Raw genomic sequence first — 16,674 nt, forward strand, 5'->3', positions numbered from 1 at the left:
CTGCTGCTGCTGGGCTCGGCCTCGCTGGCCGCGCTCTACCTGCACCTGCGCGCGCCCCGCGGCGCCGCCGGCCCCGGCGCGCGCCGCCCCCCGCCCGAGCGCCTCGTGCCGCCGCCGCTGCCGCCCCCCGCCCGCTCCTACCCCCACGTCCCCTTCCGCCTCAGGGAGGAGGTGATGGAGTAAGGAGCCGCGCCGCCGGGGGGGGCCATGGGGGGGGGACCCATGGGGGGAGGGGCCCTGGGGGTGAGGGGCACCCATGGGGGATGGGACTCCTGGGCGGGGGGACACCCATGGGGTAGAGGGACCCATGGGGTGGGGGACCCATGGGGGGAGGCACCCGGGGGAGGGGTGGGACCCATGAGGGGGGCACCCATGGGTGGGGGGACCCATGGTGGGGGGATGGGACTCCCGGGGGGGCACCACACCCATGGGGGGGGACACCCGGGGCTGAGGGGCACCCATGGGGGGGGACCCATGGGTAGTGGGCACCCGGGGGTGAGGGGCAACCATGGGGGGGTGGGACTCCCAGGGGTGGGGGGACTCAGGGGTGGGGGCTGGGACTCCCAGGGGCGGGAGGCACTCGTGGGTGGGCGCTGGGGCACCCAGGGGTGAGGACATCTCAGGGCGGGGGCGCCCGTGGTGTGGGGGGACCCGTGGGTGGGAGCACATCGGGGGGGGCACCCAAGGGTGGGGCATGGGGCACCCAGGGATGGGGGCACCCACGGGGATGGAGGCACCCTGGGGAGGGGGTGATGGGGCGGTGCCAGGGCGGGTGCTGGTGTGGTGCTGGGCGGTGCTGGGCGGCACCAGGCGGGGCCGGGGCGGGTGTGAGGGCGGTGGCCGGGCGCGGGTGGGCACTGTCCCCACCCGTGGGTGCGGAGCGGGCGCGGTGACGGCGCGGTGACGGCGCGCGGGGCAGGCTGCTGCCCAGGAACGGCTGCTCCTGCGAGGCCGAGCCGGGGCTGGCGCTGCCCCTCCAGCGGCAGCTCTTCGGGCAGGGCCCCGGCGTCGACTTCGCCAGCGCCTTCGCCCCCGGCGAGCGGCCCCACCTGCAGCGCCAGCGCGAGCGCGAGTACCACAGCTACCGCCTGCGGTGAGCGGGGCGCCCCGGGTGGCGTGGGGGACCCCCGGCGGCAGGGTGGGACCCCCCGGGGTCACCATGGGGCAGGGTGGGACCCTCTGGGGTCAGGGTGGGGAAGGGTGGGACCCCCCAGGGTCAGTGTGGGGCAGGATGGGACCCTCTGGGATCGGGGTGGGGCAGGGTGGGACCCCCCGGGGTCAGGGTGGGACCCTCTGGGATCACCATGGGGCAGAGGGGGACCCTTTGGGGTCAGGGTGGGTCAGGGTGGGACCCTCTGGGATCACCATGGGGCAGGGGGGGACCCCTCAGGGGCAGGGTGGGCCCCCCTGGGGTCGACATGGGGCAGGATGGGCCCTTTGGGGGCAGGGTGGGGCAGGGTGGGACCCTCTGGGATCACCATGGGGCAGGGTGGGCCCCCCAGGGTCAGCATGGGGCAGGGTGGGACCCTCTGGGATCACCATGGGGCAGGGTGGGCCCCCCAGGGTCAGCATGGGGCAGGGTGGGACCCTCTGGGCTCGGTGTGGGGCAGGACGGGGCCCCCCAGGGCTCGGTGGGGGCAGGGTGCTGTGGGGCAGGCCGCCCCCCGCTGAGCCCCCCCCCGCAGGGTGCAGACCCCCGCTGACCGGCTGCTCATCGTCCGCGCCAACTCCCCCCTCGAGTACCCGGCCCAGGGGGTGGAGGTGCGGCCGCTGCAGACCGTCCTGGTGCCCGGTGAGGGGCGGGGGGCTGGGGGGGCACCCGGGGGGGGTACAGGGGGATGGGGGCACAGGAGTGGGGGGGACACGGGGGGGCACGGGGGTGGGGGGGTACAGCAGCACTGGGGGGCACGGGGGATGGGGGGCACAGGGGGATGGGGGGGTACAGCAGCACTGGGGGGCACGGGGGATGGGGGGCACAGGGGGATGGGGGGGTACAAGGAGCACGGGGGGATGGGGGGGTACAGCAGCACTGGGGGGCAAGGGGGATGGGGGGCACGGGGGGATGGGGGGGTACAGCAGCACTGGGGGGCAAGGGGAGGGCTGGGGCTCTGGGGGCGCATGATGGGCATGGGGGGGGCAGGGGGTGACACCCCCACCGCGGGGGGGCTGGGGGGAGGGGGAGTGCCCCCCACCCTGCTCATGGCCCCGTGTCTGTGGCCCCGCAGGGCTCAGCCTGCAGGCAACGGGCAGGAAAACCTACCAGGTGCGGGCAGGGCGTGGGCAGGGCGTGGTCCTGTGTGGGCAGGGCGTGGGCAGGGTGTGGGCAGGGCGTGGGCAGGGTGTGGTCCTGTGTGGGCAGGGTGTGGGCAGGGCATGGTCCTGTGTGGCCAGGGCGTGGGCAGGGTGTGCTCCTGTGTGGGCAGGGCGTGGCCAGGGCGTGGTCCTGCGTGGCCAGGGCGTGGCCAGGGCGTGGTCCTGTGTGGGCAGGGCAGGGCGTGGGCAGGGTGTGCTCCTGTGTGGGCAGGGCGTGGGCAGGGCGTGCCCCTGCCTGGGTACCACAGCCCCCTGCGTCCCAGGCGTGGCCACCCCAGGGTCCCCCCTCCCGCAGGTGAACCTGACGGCCACCATGGGGACGCTGGCGGTGGCGGCCGTGGTGGAGGGCGTGGAGCTGCGGGGGGAGGGGCAGCCCCACCTCTCGATGGCCGCCGCCCACCTGGACCACCTCAACCGCCAGCTGCAGTTCGTCACCTACACCAACACCCTCTTCCACCCCGACACCGCCGACATCGGTGGGTGCTGCGGACTGGGGGTGGGCCCTGGGGGGCACGGGTGGGACCTGCTTGGGTGCTGGCCCCATGGGTGCCACGGGTGGGACCTGGATGGGTGCTGGCCCATGGGTGCGATGGGTGCAACCTGGTTAGGTGCTGGCCCCATGGGTGGGCCCTGGAAGGGTGCTGGCCCCACGGGTGCCACGGGTGGGTGCTGGCCCTGCGGGTGCCACAGAGGGTCCCTGCCCCGGGGGTGCGGTGGCGGCGGCACAGCCGGGCTCGGTGCAGGGGCGCCCCGCTGACACCACGTCCCCGTGGCGGCGCCCCGAGGGCACAGGGCGCCCCGAGGCGGGTGGGTGCTGCCCTCCCGGGACACCCAGCGCCCCGTTGGCCTTCCAGTGCAGTTCGCCACCGACGGGCACGAGGCCGCCTTCGCCATCCGCATCCGGCACCCACCCACCCCCCGCCTCTACGGCCCCGGCCCCCCCGGGGACAGCGACGGGGACGGGGACGGAGGTGAGCCACGGGGACCCCACCCACGCACCCCAAAACCAGTCCTCCCAGTTGGTGGGGCCCAGTCCTCCCAGTGCTGGGGGGGTCCCAGTCTTCCCATTGTGGGGTGCCCAGTCTGTTGTTGGGGCGCCCAGTACTCCCAGTGGTGGAGGGGGCCCAGTCCTCCCATTGTGGTGTGCCCCAGTTCTCCCAGTCCTCCAGTGTTGGGGCACCCAGTCCTCCCAGTGTGGGGTGCCCCAATCCTCCCAGTGTGGGTGCCTGGTCCTCCCAGTCCTCCCATTGTGGGGTGCCCAGTCCTCCCAGTGCTGAGTGCCCCAGTCCTCCCAGTGTGGGTGCCCAGTCCTCCCAGTGCAGGTACCCAGTGCTCCCAGTGTGGGTGCCTGGCCCTCCCAGTCCTCCCAGTGCTGGGTGCCCCAGTCCTCCCAGTGCAGGTGCCCAGTCCTCTCAGTCCCCCCAGTGCGGGGTGCCCCAGTCCTCCCATTGTTGGGGCGCCCAGTCCTCCCAGCGCTGCGTGCCCCAGTCCTCCCAGTGCAGGTGCCCAGTGCTCCCAGTCCCCCCAGCTGACGTCCCCCCACCCCCGGCAGGGTACAACATCACGGCGCTGGTGACCATTGCCACCAAGACCTTCCTGCGCTACGACAAACTGCGGGGGCTCATCGCCAGCATCCGCCGCTTCTACCCCTCCGTCACCATCGTGGTGGCCGATGACAGCCAGCGCCCCGAGCCCCTGCAGGGCCCCCACCTCGAGCACTACCTCATGCCCTTCGGCAAGGTGGGGGCTGGGGGGGCTGGCAGGGCCGGAGGGTTGTGGGAGTGCAGGGAGAGCAGGACACGGGGGGGTTGCAAGGGTGTGGGGACCTTGGGGATAGGGGACACGGGGGGGGTGGCAGGGGTGTGGGGTCCCCGGGGATGGGGGCCATGGGGGGGCTGGCAGGGCTGTGGGGTCCCCGGGGATGGGGGACACGGGGGGGGTGGCAGGGGTGTGGGGTCCTTGGGGATAGGGGACACGGGGGGGGTGGCAGGGGTGTGGGGTCACCGGGGATGGGGAACACGGGGGGGTGGCAGGGGTGTGGGGTCCCCGGGGATGGGGGACACGGGGGGGGTGGCAGGGGTGTGGGGTCCTTGGGGATAGGGGACACGGGGGGGGTGGCAGGGGTGTGGGGTCACCGGGGATGGGGAACACGGGGGGGTGGCAGGGGTGTGGGGTCCCCGGGGATGGGGGACACGGGGGGGCTGGCAGGGCTGTGGGGTCCCCGGGGATGGGGGACACGGGGGGGGTGGCAGGGGTGTGGGGTCCCCGGGGATGGGGGACACGGGGGGGGTGGCAGGGGTGTGGGGTCCCCGGGGATGGGGGACACGGGGGGGCTGGCAGGGCTGTGGGATCCCCGGGGATGGGGGACACGGGGGGGGTGGCAGGGGTGTGGGGTCCCCGGGGATGGGGGACACGGGGGGGGTGGCAGGGGTGTGGGGTCCCCGGGGATGGGGGACACGGGGGGGGTGGCAGGGGTGTGGGGTCCCCGGGGATGGGGGACACGGGGGGGCTGGCAGGGCTGTGGGATCCCCGGGGATGGGGGACACGGGGGGGGTGGCAGGGGTGTGGGGTCCCCGGGGATGGGGGACACGGGGGGGGTGGCAGGGGTGTGGGGTCCCCGGGGATGGGGGACACAGCGCGGTGGCAGGGGCATGGGGTCCCGGGGATGGGGGACATGGGGGGCTGGCAGGGCTGGGGGTCCCTGGGGAGGGGGGGCCATGGCAGGACCCTGGCAGGGCCGTGGGGCTCGGGGGCGGCCGTGGGGCGGCCGTGGGGCGGCGGGCCCTGACAGCGGGCCCCGCAGGGCTGGTTCGCCGGGAGGAACCTGGCGGTCTCGCAGGTGACCACCAAGTACGTGCTGTGGGTGGACGACGACTTCATCTTCACCCCCCGCACCCGCCTGGAGAAGCTGGTGGACGTGCTGGAGAAAACCAGTCTGGACCTGGTGCGGGCGCTGGGGGGGCACCCAGGGGCTCGGGGGGGGCACTGGTGGGGTGCTGGTGGCCATGGGTCCCTATGCTCTGGATAGGGGGGTCCCGGTGCCCCGTGTCCCCAGTGCTGGGGGGGTGCCCCAGTGCCCCACACCCCCAGTGCCTGGTGCCAGGTGTCCCCCAGTGTCCCCCAGTGTCCCCCAGGGTGCTGGCACCCAGTGCTTTGGCAGTGCTGTGGGTGGGTGGCACCACGCTGGGGGGGGCCGGTGGGCTGGGGTGCCGTGGGTGGGGGTCCCAGGGGTGCCGGTGCCCAGTGCCACAGGCAGGCAATGCCAGGCGGGGTCTTGGGTCTCGGGTGCCGGTGCCCAGTGCTGGCGCCCAGTGACACGGGTGGGCAATGCTGGGTGGGTACTGGGGGGTCCTGGGTGCCTGGTGCCAGCAGCCGGTGCTGCAGGTGGGTGATGCTGGGGGGTACTGGGGGTGATGGTGCTGTTCCCAGTGCCCGGTGCCACAGGTGGGGGATTCTGGGGGGATCTTGGGTGCCAGCACCCGGTGCCGGTGCCAGCGCCTGGTGCCACCGTTGGGCGATGCTGGGGGGGGATGGCTCAGGTGCTGGTGCCGGTGCCTGGTGCTGGTGCTGGTGCCGCAGGTGGGTGACGCTGGCGGGTACTGGGAACATCTCGAGGCCTGGTGCCAGCGCCTGGTGCCGGTGCTGTCCCATAGGTGTGGGGGGGTGGGGTACAGGGTGCTGTTGCCGTTCCCGGTGCCAGCGCCCAGTGCTGGTGCCGCAGGTGGGTGATGCTGGGGGGTACTGGGGGTGCTCGTGCTGTTCCCAGTGCCGGTGCCGCAGGTGGGTGGTGCTGGGGGGTACTGGGGGTGCTGGTGCTGTTCCCAGTGCCTGGTGCCGCAGGTGGGTGGCGCTGGGGGGTACTGGGGGTGCTGGTGCCGTTCCCAGTGCCTGGTGCCGTTCCCAGTGCCTGGTGCCGCAGGTGGGTGGTGCTGGGGGGTACTGGGGGTGCTCGTGCTGTTCCCAGTGCCGGTGCCGCAGGTGGGTGGTGCTGGGGGGTACTGGGGGTGCTGGTGCTGTTCCCAGTGCCTGGTGCCGCAGGTGGGTGGTGCTGGGGGGTACTGGGGGTGCCAGTGCCATTCTTGGTGCCAGCGCCTGGCTCCTGTGCTGCAGGCGGGTGATGCTGGGGGGGTCTTGGGTGCTGTCCCAGTGCCCAGCGCCAGCACCCGGTGCAGTCCCGCAGGCGGGCGATGCTGGGGGGCACCGGGGATGTCTCAGGTACCGGTGCCGTTACCTTTGCCAGCGCCCGGTGCCACTGGTGATGCTGGGGGTGCCAGTTCCTGGTCCGAGCACCCAGTGCTGGTGCCGCAGGTGGGTGATGCTGGGGGATACCAGAGGGTGCTGGTTCCTGGTGCCGGTGCCTGGTGCCGGTGCTACAGGCGGGTGATGCTTGGGTACCGGTGCCATTACCTTTGCCAGCACCCAGTGCCACTGGTGGGTGATGCTGGGGGGTACTGGGTGCCGGTTCCTGGTTCCCGGTGCCGGTGCCACAAGCGGGCGATGCTGGGGGATACTGGGGGTGTCTCGGGTACCGGTGCCATTACCTTTGCCAGCGCCCGGTGCCACTGGTGAGTGATGCTGGGGAGTACTGGGGGGTGCTGGTTCCTTGTTCCCAGTGCTGGTGCCACAGGTGGGCGATGCTGGAGGTGCCAGTTCCCAGTGCCAGCGATGCTGGGGGTGCTGGGGGTGCCAGTTCCCAGTGCCGGTACTGCAGGTGGGTGATGCTGGGGGGGTACTGGTTGCTGGTGTCGTTCCCAGTGCCAGCGCCCAGTGCTGTAGGCGGGTGATGCTGGGGGTACCGGGGGGTGCAGGGGGGGCCTGGTGTCAGCCCCTGGTGCCGTCCCACAGCTGGGCGATGCTGGGGGGCACCGGCAATATCTCGGGTACCGGTGCCGCTACCGTTGCCAGCTCCCGGTGCTCCAGGTGGGTGATGCTGGGGGTGCCGGGGGTGCCTGTTCCCGGTGCCGGCGATGCTGGGGGTACCAGGGGATGCCGGTTCCGGTGATGCTGGGGGTACCGGGGGTGCCGGTTCCCAGTTGCCGGTGCCAGTGCTGCAGGCGGGTGGCGCTGGGGGTGCCGGTTCCTGGTTCCCGGTGCCGGTGCCACAGGTGGGTGATGCTGGGGGGGGGGTGGGTTACCGGTTGCCGGTGTCGTTCCCAGTGCCAGCGCCCAGTGCTGTAGACGGGTGATGCCGGGGGTGCCGGGGCGCCGGTTCCTGGCGCCAGTGATGCCGGAGGTGCCGGTTCCCGGTGCTGGGGCTGCAGGCGGGTGATGCTGGGAGTGCTGGTTCCCGGTGCCGGTGATGCCGGGGGTGCCGGTTCCCAGTGCCAGAGCCGGTGGTGCTGGTGATGCCGGGGGTGCCGGGGTGCCCCGGTGCCCCGGTGCCAGTGATGCTGGGAGTGCTGGTTCCCGGTGCCAGTGACGCTGGGGGTGCCGGGGGTGCCAGTTCCCGGTACCGGGGGTGCCGGTTCCCAGTGCCGGGGCCGGTGATGCCGGGGGTGCCGGAGTGCCCCGGTGCCGGTGATGCCGGGGGTGCCGGTTCCCGGTGCCGGGGCCCGTGATGCCGGTGATGCCGGGGGTGCCGGTTCCCGGTGCCGGTGATGCCGGGGGTGCCGGGGTGCCCCGGTGCCGGTGCCAGCGGGCGGTGCGGTCCCGCAGGTGGGCGGCGCGGTGCGGGAGATCACGGGCTACACCACCACCTACCGGCAGCGGCTCAGCGTGCGGGGGGGCGGCGCGGGGGGCGACTGCCTGCGGACGCGGCCCGGCTTCCACCACCGCCTGCCCGGGTTCCCCGCCTGCGTCGTCACCGACGGCGTCGTCAACTTCTTCCTGGCCCGCACCGACAAGGTCCGGCAGGTCGGCTTCGACCCCCGCCTGCGCCGGGTCGCCCACCTCGGTGAGGGGGGGGCTCCTGGGGGAGGGCGGGGGTCCTGGGGGGGGGCTGGGAGGTTCCGGGGGGGCGGGGGTCCTGGGGCGGTCCTGGGGGTCCCGGGGTGGCGGGGGGCTGGGGGACCTCGGGGGATCCTAGGGGGTCCCGGGGGCGGTCGGGGTCCTGGGGGGAGGTCAGGGAGGGGACCTTGGGGGGGGCCCGGGGGAGGGAGGAGTCCCGAGGGGCGTCTGGGGGGTCCTGGGGTGGTCCTGGGGGTCCCGGGGGTGGTTGGGGGGTCCTGGGGGGGGAGGGTCAGGGAGGGGACCTTGGGGGGGTCCTGGGGGGCGTTTGGGGGGTCCCGGGCGGGGGTGGGTCCTGGGGGGGGCCTGGGAGTCCCGAGGGGGGTCCGGGAGGGGAACTTGGGGGGGTCCCGGAGGGTCCCGGGGGGGTTCAGATGTTGGAGTGCCGGGGGGGGCGGGGGCAAAGTCCAGGGGGTCCAGGAGTCCCAGGGGAGGAGCGGGGATGCTGGGGGGTCCGGAGGGGGGGCCCGGGGGGTCCTGGTTGTCCCCAGATGGGGGCCAGGGTGTCCTGGGGGGGTGAGGGTCCCATTTCGGGGTGCTGGGTGCCCCAGGAGTGGGGGGTACCGGGGGGGGGAGGGTCCTGCATGTCCGGGGGGGGTCCAGGGGGCTGGGGTGTCCCATGGTGGAGGTTCAGACATTGGGGGAGAGGAGGGGGCTGAAGGCTGGGATCCGGGGGGGGGGGGGGGGGCTGAGATATTGGGGTCCCCTGGGAGATAACTTGGGGAGACCCCGGGGTGGGGAGGGAAGGGGCCGGGCACGGGGGTGTCCATCGTCCCCCCGCCATGGGGTCCTCGCTGGGGAGCACTGGGACGCCTGGAAGAGACTGGGGTGGGGGTGGGGTGTCTCCAGTACCGGCAGCGCTGAGGCCGTTTTTGGGGGGTGTCCCCAGAGTTCTTCATCGACGGGCTGGGGGTGCTGCACGTGGGCTCCTGCGAGGACGTGGTGGTGGATCACGCCTCCAAGCTGGCGCTGCCCTGGCGCCGGACGGAGGGCGAGCGGCAGTACGCCCGCTACCGCTACCCGCCCGCCCGCGACGACAGCCTGCGCCTCAAGCATCGCCTCTTCTTCTTCAAGAACCGCTTCAAGTGCATGGCCGGCAACTAGCCACCCTTCCCCCCCGCCCCCGCCGGCCACCGCGCGCCACCGTCATGGGCCACCGCCCAGGGGCACCCCTACGGGCTACCGTCATGGGCCACCACCACCCAGGGGACACCCTCCCCCCCCCCCCCGCCATGGGCCACCCCCATGGGCCACTGCCATGGGCCACCATCCAGGGCCACCCCCCGGTGCCACTGCCGTGGGCCACCATCCGGGGCCACCATCCAGGGCCACCACGGGACCATGGCCACCCTGGAGCACCCCCGGTACCCCCCCCCCCCGCGGTGTTTTTAGCTCTTTTGTACTTTGGGGGGGGGTGGGGAGGGGGTGGGGGAGGAGGGGAGCCCCAGGCGTCCGGGTGCCCCCCCTTTTGCCCCTCCCCCCCCGACTCAGTTTTCTATTGTACAGCCCCTCCCCCCCCGCGCTGCCACCGGGATTTTTGTGCCAAGACTCGGCCCCTCCCCCCCCCCCGGGACCCCCCCCCGGGACCCCCAGGGCCGGGCTGGGGGAGGGGCTGCCCCCCACCCTTTTCTACCCAATGGATGGTGAGATTTTAACGAGCTGGGAATCTGCCTCTTTCTTCTGAAAAAGGACAGGCCACGCCCCCTCACCCCGTAGCCCCGCCCCTTTAAGCCAGGCCCCACACCTTAGCTCCACCCTTTCCTCACCCCCGCCCACTCCTAGCATAGCCCCGCCCCTTTCCTCAAGCCCCGCCCCACCATAGTCCTGCCTTTCTTTGAGCCCCGCCCACTTCAAACCCCGCCCCCACACTGTACTGCCCCGCCCTTTAAGCCCCGGGCCCACTTTTAGCCCCGCCCCTTTCTCAAGCCCCACCCTAGCACTGCAAGCCCCGCCCATTCCCACCTCAGTCATGCCCCTTTAAGCTCCACCCCATGGCTTAGCCCCACCCCTTCAAGCTCCACCCCCACACCTTAAACCCTCCTCTTCCTCCAAGCCCCGCCCCCACCACCGCTGCAAGGGGGTGATGTCACAGGGGGCGGGGTCCCATGGGGGAGGGGAGGTGCCTGCTCATGGGGGGGCAGAGCCAGGGGCTATGGGGTGCTGGAGGGGTGTGGCCTAGTGAGGGGGCGTGGCCCGACCAGGGGCGTGGTCTTGCCAGGACATGACCCCGCCCCATGGGGCGTGGTCCGCAGTGGGTGTGGCACAGAGCTGAGCATGTAGCTTCTCGGGGGGGTGTGGCCTGTGGCCTGGCTGTGGGGGTGTGGCCTGTCGGGGTGTGGCTCCTCAGGGGTGTGGCCTACGGGCAAGGGGGCGTGGTTTATCCACAGGGGATGCAGGAGCCCCCTGGGTCCCCCTGGACCCCCCCCCCCCTCGGGTCCCATCAGGGTCCCATCCTGCCCCAGCGCCCATCAGACTCCCACCAGCGCCCATCAGACTCCCACCAGCGCCCATCAGGGTCCCATCCTGCCCCAGCGCCCATCAGGGTCCCACCAGCACCCATCAGGGTCCCACCAGCACCCATCAGGGTCCCATCCTGCCCCAGCGCCCATCAGACTCCCACCAGCACCCATCAGGGTCCCACCAGCACCCATCAGGGTCCCATCCTGCCCCAGCACCCGCTCAGATTTGGGCTTGTTTTGGCTGTAGGTGACGTCTGGGGGGGGCTGTGAGGGGTCGTGGCCACACCAGGGACAAGGACATGGCAGGGACACAGGCATGGATGTGCCAGGGACAAGGACATGGCCACACCAGGGACATGGACACGCCAGGGACAAGGGCACGCCAGGGACAAGGGCACGCCAGGGACACGGGCATGGCCATGTGATGGACAAGGACATGGCCACAGCAGGGACAAGGGGACAGCAGGGACATGGGATGGACGTGGGATGGACAAGGAGGTCCCAGGGACAAGGACATGGCCACAGCAGGGATGTGATCTTGGACACACCAAGGACAGGGACACGTGGTGGACAAGGAGGTGGCAGGGACAAGGACCGGGACACACCAGGGACAGGGACCCTCAAGGGACAAGGCCACTCCAGGTCCAGGGTTGGGGTCCTCCAGCTCCCGGGGGGCAGGAGCCACGTCGGGGGGCTGAGAGGCAGGCGGGTCCCATCCCTGAGCCCCAGGAGGTCCCTGGGCCACCTCCCCCCGTGGCCTCCTGGCAGCGGCAGGGACACGGGCACCCACCGTGCCCACCCCCGGGGCGTCCCGCAGCAGCACCCCTGGGGTGGCCCTACAATACCCCCCCCCCCCCCAAAACACCCCCGGAGCAGCCCCAGAAGGTCTCAGCGGTGACACTCCGGGGCCACCCCACAGCTCCTCCCCGGGTGACACAGTGGTGACCCCCCAAGGTGACGCCCTCCCCATCGTCCCCGCCACAGCCCCCCCTTGCCCCTCGCAGCAACAGCCGGGCTCTGGGGACACGGCCCCGTGTCCCATCCCGGTGTCCCAGCCCAATGTCCCCATCCCCGTGTGCCACCTTGATGTCCCCATCTTAGGTCCTGTCCCATCCTGGTGCCTCCCATCCCCATGTCCACACCCTCGGGTCCCATCCCAGTGTCCAGTCCCAGTGACTCATCTCAGTGCCCCATCCCAGTGTCCCAGCCTGATGTCCCAAGCTGGTATCCCATTGGAATGTCCCAGCCCAGTGTCCCAACTCCATCCTAGTGTCCCCATTCCAGTGTCCCCATCCCGGTGTGCCATCCTGCTGTCCCATCCCAATGGCCCCATCTTGGTGTCCCAACCCTGTGACCCATCCTGGTGTCCCATCCCCATGTCCCATCCCAATGTCTTCATCCAGTGTCCCACCCCAACGTCCCCATTTCAGGTCCCATCCCAGTGTCCCCAGTCCCATCCCAGTGTCCTGTCCCAGCATCCCCATCCTGCTCTCCCAGCCCAGTGTCCCCAGCCCAGTGCCCCCCAGGGGCTGGGCCCAGGGTGGGGGGACGCCCCAGGGTGGGGACGCCCCAGGGTGGGGGGACGCCCCGCCCCCCAGGCCCCTCGCAGCGTTGCATATTTTTATTGGATCAAAGTTACAGAGCTGGGGGGGGGGGAGGGGAAATAAAAATAAAAAATAAATTAACCCCCTGCCCCCACCCCCACTGCTGGGGCTGGGGGGGGGGAGGGGGCACAGGACCCCCCCCCAGCCTGTCCGTCTGTCCTGGGGGGGCTGCCAGGGGGATGTACAGAGTGACCCTGTCCGTCTGTCCGTGCTGGGGGGGGGGGGGGGGGGCTGCATGGCACCATGCCCCCCCCCCCCCCCCCAGACCCTGGCACGCTCCCAGTGCCCCCCCGGCACGGTGGCGGAGGGGCCGGGGGGGGTCCCACTGCCAGGGGGGGTCCCCACTGTCCGGGGGGGGTCCCCACTGCCCGGGGGCACCCTTGCCCCCCCCGGGCTCAGTCCTCAGTGATGCCCTTGGCCCGCAGCTCCTCCTGCACCCGGGCGAGGTACGTGGGGTCGGGGTACCCGAACCTGGGGGGGGTCAGGGGTCAGGTCAGCGTGGGTGCCCCCCCGCCACCCCCGGCTGGGTGCTCCCCCCGGGCAGCGGGACCCCCACTGTGCCCCCCAGCCGTGCCAGGGGCGATGCCCCCCGCAGTCCCCCCCATCTGTCCCCTTCACCCCAGAGGTGGCAGCCAATGCCCTCCCCATGCCCCCATAGCCCGTTCGGGGTGGCCCCCTCACCCCAGAGGGGTGCCAGGGGTGATCCCCCCCCCCCAGGGACCTCCCCCACCCCACAGCCGTGCCAGGGGCGATGCCCCCCCCAGTCCCCCCAGTCTGTCCCCTCCACCGCAGGGGCGGCAGCCAATGCCCCCACCACCCCACAGGGGTGATGCCCCCCCCCCCAGCCTGTCCCCAGGGCTGTCCCCATCACCCCAGTCTGTCCCCATCACCCCAGAGGTGGCAGCCAGTGCCCCCCCCCCCCCCCGCCTGTCCCCAGGGACCCCCCCCACCCCACAGGGGTGCTGGGGGGATGCCCCCCCACGTACAGCTGGGGCCCGCCGGTGCAGTTGGTCTTGTGGTGGATGTCGTTCCAGGTGATGACGTTGGCGCGGCCGGTGGTCATGGAGGTGCCGACGGTGAAGGTCAAGCGCTGGTCGAAGGCCTTGCGGAACAGCCCCAGCACCTTGTTGCCCTCGGGACAGTCGGGCAGGTACGCCACCCGCGTGGTGCCGGGGTACCGCACCCCCGGGTTGGGGTGCTCCACCTGCGGGGGGGGCAGGAGGGGGGGTCAGGGGTGGGGGGGGCAGGGGATGGTGCCCCAGGAGGGGAGATAGGGGCACCCAGCAGGGTCTGGGGGCACCCAGGGGTGCCAGTGACACCCAGCAGGGTTTTAGGGGTACCCAAGGGGGACAGCGGAGGGGACACCCTGGCAGAGCCAGGGGATGGAAGTTGGGTGGGTGGGGGGTAATGGGGTGGGGGTTGCTAAGGGGGGCAGGGGCACCCAGCAGGGTTTGGGGGGTACACAGGGGTCCCAGGGGCACCCAAGGGTCCCAGTGACACGCAGCAGGTTTGGGGATACCCAAGGGACCCAGCCTGGGGTACAGGGCTGGGTTGGGGGCACCCAGCAGGGTTTTGGGGTGCCCAGGGGTGCCAGTGACACTCAGCAGAGTTTGGGGGCACCCAGGGGTACCCCAGAGCTGGGTCAGGGACACCCAGCAGGGTTTTGGGGCGCCCAAGGGGGAGCTGGGGCCACAGAGCTTGACTGGGGCCACCCAGGAAGGCTGGGGGGGTGCCAGGGGCACAGGGCTGGGTTGGGGGTACCCAGCAGGGTTTTGGGGGTACTTTGGGGTGCCAGTGGCACCCAGCAGGGTTTGGGGGTGCCCAGGGGTACCAAGGATACAGGGCTGGATTGGGGGCACCCAAGGGGGTGCCAGGGGCACAGATCTGGGTTGGGGGCACCCAGCAGGATTTGGGGGTACCCAAGGGTGCCAGTGGCACCCACCAGGGTTTGGGGGTACCCAAGGGCACAGAGCTGGCACAGGGACACCCATCAGGTTTCGGGGTCACCCAGGGGTGCCAGGGACGCAGAACTGGGTTGGAGCACCCAGCAGGATTTGGGGACGCCCAAGGGGGCCAGGGGGCACCCATCAGGTTTCGGAGGCACCTAGGGGTGTCAATCCAAGGAGCACCCCGATGGCTGGGGCCGCCCGGTTGCCAGCAGCACCCCCAGCCCCTCAGGGACCACCCACGCCCTCGGGTGGAAGGTGCCGGCGCCATCTTACCCCTTGGACGCCGGGCGGGAAGACGTACTGGATGATGATGGTGCCGAACTTCTCGTAGCCGGGCAGGAGGAGGCCGGCATCCCGGGTGACCAGCATGCGCCCGTTGGGGGGGCTGGTTGCCCACCAGTTGCCCGTAGAAGCGCCCGCACATGGGACAAGCCGTCTTCACCTGCAGCGCCCGGGTGATGCAGTCCTCGCAGAAGGAATGCCGACATTTTTCCAACGTTTTCATCTTTTGGATTTCCCCCAAGCAGATGGGACACTGCCGGTCGGGTTCCTCTTCCCGCGAACAACCGGCTGTTGCCGAACCCCCGCCGCGGCCCCCCGTCGCCCCCCGGCCCCCCAAACCGGTCCCGCCGGGCTCCAGGACGGCGACGCAGCCCACCAACTCGCCGTGGCGTTGAGTTTTCTTCTTCAACTCTTTCTCCGTTTCCTTCAATAACGCTTTGAGGGCTTTACGGGCCGGGCAGAGCCCCCCGGGGGGGCCGGGGGGGGGCACGCAGAGCTGCAGGACGTAGATGTCGGAGGTTTCGCCGTCCACCATGATGCTGACCTTGGTCTCCTCCTTCAGGCGGGCCAGCTTGGCCGGGCTCTCCTTGGTCAAGAAGTCCCACACCCGCTTGGAGACCGTCACCTTGTTCTTAGCGGCCCCCCCGCAGGCCGCCATCCTGGAGAGGACGAACGACACTGGGGGGGGGGAAGACCCCCGGCGTCAGAGCCCGAGGGGTGGCACCCGAGGGTGGCCCCGCTGGGGTCGGGGTGCCCCCCTCCCCCTGCTGGGATGTCTTGGGGGGGACATTTGCCCGCCCAAGGTGGCACCTCAAGGATTAAACCTGCTCCCCCCCCCCCCCCAAAGCTGAGCAAGCTGAGGGGGTGTCACGGCCCCGGGACCCTCGGGGAGGTGGGAGCAAGGTTTGGGGCACCCCCGTCCCCACTGCTCAGGAGGGTCCCCACACCCGGGGGGGGTCCCCACTGCCCAAGGGGGGGGTCCCAGCTGCCCAAGGGGGTCCCCACTGCCCGGGGGGGGGTCCCCACACCCGGGGGGGGGATGGCACCCACCTGGCGAGCCCATGGGGGACAGCACGAGCCGGAGATGCCAGCGGATCAGCGGAGCCACGAGCCACAGGCTGGGACACACACACACACACGGGGGGGGGGGGGGGGTGTCACACGGTGGCCCCCGGCCCCCCCCAAGGATCCAAACACACCCCCCCCCCGTATTGTAGGGGAGACTCGACAATAACAGTGGCAGCATCACCCCCCCATGTCCCCAGGAGACCCTACAATAACAAACAGGCCCAGTCCCTCCCCCAGCAGTTTTGGGGGGGGTTCCCAAGCTCCTCGGGCCCCGTTGTCCCCCCAAACCCCTTCAGCACCCCAAGATTGGGTGGGGGGGGAGTTGTTTACCCATCTGCTGGGGGGGTCAGAGCAGCCCACCCCCCCGGTACGGGGTCACCCCCCCCCCCCGAGCTTCCCGGGGGGCTGCAGGCAGGGACGGGGGTCGCGGGGGGGGGGGGACACACACAGGATCGGGCCCAGCAATGGCGGGGGGGGGGGGGAGACGGGATGGGGCCCTGGGCACCGCGGGGCGGGACGGGCCCGGGGGTCTCGGGGGGGCCCGGGGGGGCGGGATGGGGCCGGGGGGGGGCTCCGGATGGGGGCAGCGGCCAGGCCCGGGGCTGGGGTCGCCGCCGCGGCCCGTTCCCGGAGGCCAGGATGGGGCCCGCGGGCGCTCGGGGAAGGCCAGGCCGGGCCAGACCGGGCCGAGGGGACCGGTACGGCGGGCAGGCCGGGCCCGGCGGCGCCGGTACCGGGACAGAAAGGATCCCCGTGCCCCCCCCCCGGACCCACCATCGCCGGGCGGCCGCAGCATGGCGGGGGCGGCGCGGCCGGAGCGGGGCGGCGGCGGCGGCGGCGGGGGGGGGGACGGACCCTGCCCGGAGCCGCCGCGCGTCACGTGACCGCGCGGGGCGGGGCCGCCATGGCAACGGGGTGGGGGCCATGGCAACGGCGCGGGAGAAGGCGGGGCGTGGAAGACCGAGCCCGTCGCCATGGGAACGGCGCGTGATGGCGGGGGCGGAGCCAAGGGGGAACGGGGCGGGGCCAAAGGGGAACGGGGCGGGGCCGGGA

General features: G+C 72.3%; 2 protein-coding genes across 3 annotated transcripts; one reads left to right on the forward strand and one right to left on the reverse strand.

Annotated features, from left to right (window-relative positions):
* Window positions 1–9,363, forward strand: B4GALNT1 (beta-1,4-N-acetyl-galactosaminyltransferase 1; the record flags this gene model as incomplete). Of its 2 annotated transcripts, XM_082332404.1 has the most annotated exons (10): window positions 1–179; window positions 920–1,093; window positions 1,686–1,792; window positions 2,226–2,263; window positions 2,609–2,789; window positions 3,168–3,284; window positions 3,866–4,053; window positions 5,117–5,257; window positions 7,969–8,206; window positions 9,149–9,363. In XM_082332404.1, the coding sequence occupies exons 1-10, from the start codon at window positions 175–177 to the stop codon at window positions 9,361–9,363; spliced, it is 1,404 nt and encodes a 467-aa protein (XP_082188530.1). In that variant the 5' UTR covers window positions 1–174. The 2 variants fall into 2 exon arrangements, with proteins under 2 accessions (XP_082188530.1, XP_082188531.1); XM_082332405.1 differs by lacking the exon at window positions 2,226–2,263 and having other exon boundaries at window positions 2,577–2,789.
* Window positions 9,364–12,594: 3,231 nt separating this feature from the next.
* Window positions 12,595–16,479, reverse strand: DTX3 (deltex E3 ubiquitin ligase 3). Its single transcript, XM_082332412.1, is given in 6 exon segments — window positions 12,595–12,793; window positions 13,309–13,526; window positions 14,545–14,655; window positions 14,657–15,231; window positions 15,604–15,671; window positions 16,396–16,479. Coding segments are annotated over 5 exon segments (993 nt in total). The 5' UTR covers window positions 15,617–15,671; window positions 16,396–16,479; the 3' UTR covers window positions 12,595–12,717.
* Window positions 16,480–16,674: the final 195 nt, after the last annotated feature.

This window comes from Platalea leucorodia (genome assembly GCF_965183815.1).
Source record: "Platalea leucorodia genome assembly, chromosome: 23".
NCBI classification, from domain to species: Eukaryota; Metazoa; Chordata; class Aves; order Pelecaniformes; family Threskiornithidae; genus Platalea; species Platalea leucorodia.